This window comes from Chaetura pelagica, unplaced genomic scaffold (assembly GCF_000747805.2).
Source record: "Chaetura pelagica isolate M959 unplaced genomic scaffold, ChaPel_1.0 scaffold20, whole genome shotgun sequence".
Taxonomy (NCBI): domain Eukaryota; kingdom Metazoa; phylum Chordata; class Aves; order Apodiformes; family Apodidae; genus Chaetura; species Chaetura pelagica.
This window is the reverse complement of record NW_009951958.1, coordinates 5,396,573-5,400,466: the sequence shown is the minus strand read 5'-3', so window position 1 is coordinate 5,400,466 and position 3,894 is coordinate 5,396,573. Positions and strand designations below refer to the sequence as shown.

General features: G+C 44.6%; 1 protein-coding gene across 1 annotated transcript in view; it reads left to right on the top strand.

Annotated features, from left to right (window-relative positions):
• The window catches only part of GMNC (geminin coiled-coil domain containing), a 6,008-nt gene extending 2,212 nt beyond the window's left edge, over positions 1-3,796 (top strand). Inside the window, exons 2-4 of the mRNA XM_010000476.1 lie at positions 127-212; positions 1,544-1,660; positions 3,152-3,796. Of these exons, the coding sequence (XP_009998778.1) occupies positions 127-212; positions 1,544-1,660; positions 3,152-3,796 (848 nt within the window). The remainder of the gene's footprint in view (positions 1-126; positions 213-1,543; positions 1,661-3,151) is intronic.
• Positions 3,797-3,894: the final 98 nt, after the last annotated feature.

Sequence of the window (3,894 nt, the reverse complement as noted above, 5' to 3'; positions counted from 1 at the left end):
CCCCGGCCGGCGGGTAAGTGCGAGCCCATGGCCCCCGGGGAGGGGGTTGGCCCGGCCGCTGTCCCGCAGCCGGGCTGGGCGAGCTGGGGAGCGGGATAATAACCCCCGGGGTCTGCTCGCCCTCAGGCCAGTTCTGCAGCCCGCAGCTCGGTGCCCAGGACGCGGCGTGGCAGGGAGACCAGCTCTCCTCCCAGCTCTACAGAAACAAGCAGGTAAAGGCTCCGTGTGCTCCTTTCTGAACTTTGTGTCGTGGGCTGCGCCCCCCGGGTTGGTTTATGGCACATCTCCCTCGCACTGCCTCGGATATGGGAAAAAAAGCTTTGGTTGGGTGGGTTTCGTACCTTGCTTGGAGTAATTCTCTGCTATGTTCTGTCCTGTTAAACTGGAGCAACTGTTGTGGGGTTCCTCCTTCACCTCTCCCTTCTGCCTTTTAGCACTAGAGATCCAGCTCATGATCAGGGAGTCCCTCAGGTTCTGATGATGCACAACCTCATGCTGTTGACTAAAACTACAGTGTCTCCCTTCTGGAGTGCACAAGGATTACCTTAGTAAGAAATGAATTCATCAGAATTACCTACTTTTATGAAGGATGAACCATTCCTTCAAACTTTATCTTCTCTCCTCTTTCATTAAACCCCATTGAGGGGCAGGATTAACTTGAACAGTCATAGATGAAGGAATCCAAGACAGATCACTCTGATCAAATAACTTGAAATTATATTTTGATACACTGAAGTCAATGGAAAGTCATGTATTATCTTCAAGGTCCCTGGAATCAAACCCCAGTTTCAGACATTTTTCTTCATCTCTACCTCAGTCATTTAAGTTTGCTTTTCAGTCTGTGGCCAGCAGATGCCTGGGGTCCTTGGCAGTAGATCCTTTGTCCTAACAGAGTCCCCAGAAGTATGACTAGGAGGCAAAAATCTCTGCAAGTTCCTAGACTTCCCATGAAAAAAAAATCTTCAGGTGTTTGCAAATGAAAACATACTTGTTCAGCTCTTGGGACGAATGATTATCTCAGCTCTGTGTATGTACTGAGACTGGCTCAGTAGGGTCCAGGACTGAAAGGATCCCTGAGTAGGAATAGCAGTTGCATCTTCATTTCTGCACTCTTATCTCCATAAATTGCTAGTCTGTAGCTCCTCCTTCTCCTTTTCTCCACCAGCCAACTATAAATAGGAATGGGAGGGGTGCAAAGGGATGCCTACTGCCTTTCAGGAGAAGACCTGGCAGCTGGTGTCATGCCCATAACAGTTTCTGGCTGTTCACAGAGTTACCTGTAATTATTTTCTGTTATTATTCCATGGTTACAGGGGTTTTTTTGACACTAATCTTCTCAAACACTTGCTAAAGCACAAAGGAAGTAAAAAGTGAGAACTGAACAGTCCTGCAACTTAGATGTGCAGAGAAAAGAGGCTGGAAGGGGTGCGTTGAGTTCACAAAACAAACACCCAGATCATCAAATCCAAGCAGCTTGTACCATAGGGCAATTGGTATTAAGTTACAGAGTAAACATCTATTCATCAATATCTCTATTCCACAGCTTCAAGATACTTTGCTTCAGAAGGAAGAGGAACTTGCTAGGTTACACGAAGAAAATAATAACCTCCGACAATACCTGAATTCTGCCCTGATTAAGTGTTTAGAAGAAAAAGCCAAGGTATTGTGTTCAAACCTGTTGTGTAGATGTGTGCACGTGAAATGGGTTAAATAGGTACATGCCATTTAAATATAGAGAAACTCTATGAGTGTAGATGACCTGCAGTATGAGATCTATGAACTTCACAGAGCTGCCAAATCACTGGTCATGGATCTAGTGTGACGATTTCCCCCAGGAATGACATCCTATCAGGTTCAGACTGTGGAGACAGAATAGCCCATGGCATAATTAAGTTTGATTTATGAGTTATCTTTAAGTAAGTTAATAAGCAAGATAAAATTATTCCATCTAATGCTTTTTTCAGCAAAAAGTTCAAATTTCAACACATGAATGTGCCTGTTTTCTCAATCATTCCTTTTGATAAGAATTAATTTTTCTCTTTTTTTTTGGTTTTTTTTTTTCATTTTGCCATCTTCCTGTGATACATTTTGTTAATTTACATTAGAATACTGATCTGTTTTTTTCAAATTTATTAATTTTTAAAAGTCTGTTTTTTAAAGTTGAAATACAAATTTAAACAGTTGAGGTTGGGTGAAACTTTCTGTTAAGCTAAGTGTGAAGTGGGATCTTTTTAATTAAATATTTTGATTCTCTCTCATCCAAAAGAAATTAAAGATAATTGCCTCTTGTCAGCTTAAAGACTTTACTATTCCAGTCCTACCCATGAAACTGAACTATCATTTATTTTCTCAACTCTGTAGATTTGGCACAGTGGAAAAAGCCTGTACAGACTAGCAGACTTTCCTTTTACATCCTGTTCCCAGTTGACAGTGTAACATGTCCTCCCCATTCCATACCAAGACCTGGCTTTTGGTAGTAGAAAAAGTCACCTTGATTGGGCACAGCAGGACATGTGTCCAGCCCTCTGTGTCATGTGAGGGAAGCCCAGTGTGAAACCACCACAGGAGCTGGCTGAGCAGTGAATTCATGACCTGGTGGTGAGCTTCCTTGTTATTCCTGCCTTCCTTTGACCATCCCTGGATACCTGAAGAGCCCTTGTCCTGGGATAATAGCAGGTGAGGGGGATTAATGAGCTCAAAGCCACAAGAGTTTACTGCTCTGAGCCTGGCCAGGATCACACCTTCCCTAATACATCTTACCTTCACATTGTCCCCCTTTGTCAGGCTGCCACCTCCCCCCCATCGCTCACTCACCTGCCCAGTGCTGCTGGCAGCAGCAGCGCAGAGAGTGTTGTCCAGCCAGGCTGAGGCTCCCTTTTCACACCCTACTGAGGGACACCACCATCAAAGCATGGGCCTTATTGACATCCTCAAATTCTTCTCTTTGAGGGCCTGGGTCATTACAGAAGCTGTAAAAACATGAAGTAGTTATTCATATCCATATGTTTAAGCACGAGGTAGAAGAAAATGTATATTTTATAAAGACAGTAGTAACAATTTTGTCCATCTACATTCAGAGATCAGAACCAGGTAGCAAGAAATTCATATTTTAATCTTCTCTCTCCCTATTTATTTTTTTTCTCTCTAATAGAAACTGCTATCCTACCACAGCCAAAGAAACTGTGCTACTCTCAAAAGCACCAAGAGAAGGTTAAAAGAGGACCACTGTTTTGTTCCTCAAGAAACTCTCCATGCTTCCAAAGCTAGAAGGAACCTCTTTAATGAATTCACTGCCTGTGAAGAGCAACCCAGCCCTGCTGTGGACAGCTGGGTCTTGCAGACTTTAGGATTAAAAGATGTCAACACCATAGATGAAGCTTCAGCTAACTACAGTGCCCTGTCCTCAGACCTTGGAAAAGACATGTACTACTTGAGCCCTGGAGAAGCAATAGACTATGGCCAGAGGGAAGGAGCAGCAGCACCATGTCACTGCAGCCACCTGCCTCCAGCTAACAGCAGTACCCATCCACACAGTGAGGACTCTCCCTTCCTTCCTCAGTTTTCCTCAGCACCATGTGTCTCTTCATCAATGCCAAGTGACCCCTCCCTCCCAGCCTATGGGTTGCCTTATTTGACTAGTGATTTTTCACCCAACAAAACAGAAGTGGCCTTCACAACATCTCTAAGTCCTCACCGCAACCTGAGGACACACACCTTCCGTCAGGGACAAGCCTTTGTGCGCAGGGATGAGGATGGAGGATGGAGATTCACTTGGGTGCCCAAGCAGGCTGAATAAGGCACCTGCATCAAAGGTTGGCTGTCGGGCATGCAGGAGACATCATGTGCTTGAAGCAGGTTCAGGCATCAGAAGTGAGCCCTTCCAGGCTCCAGTAA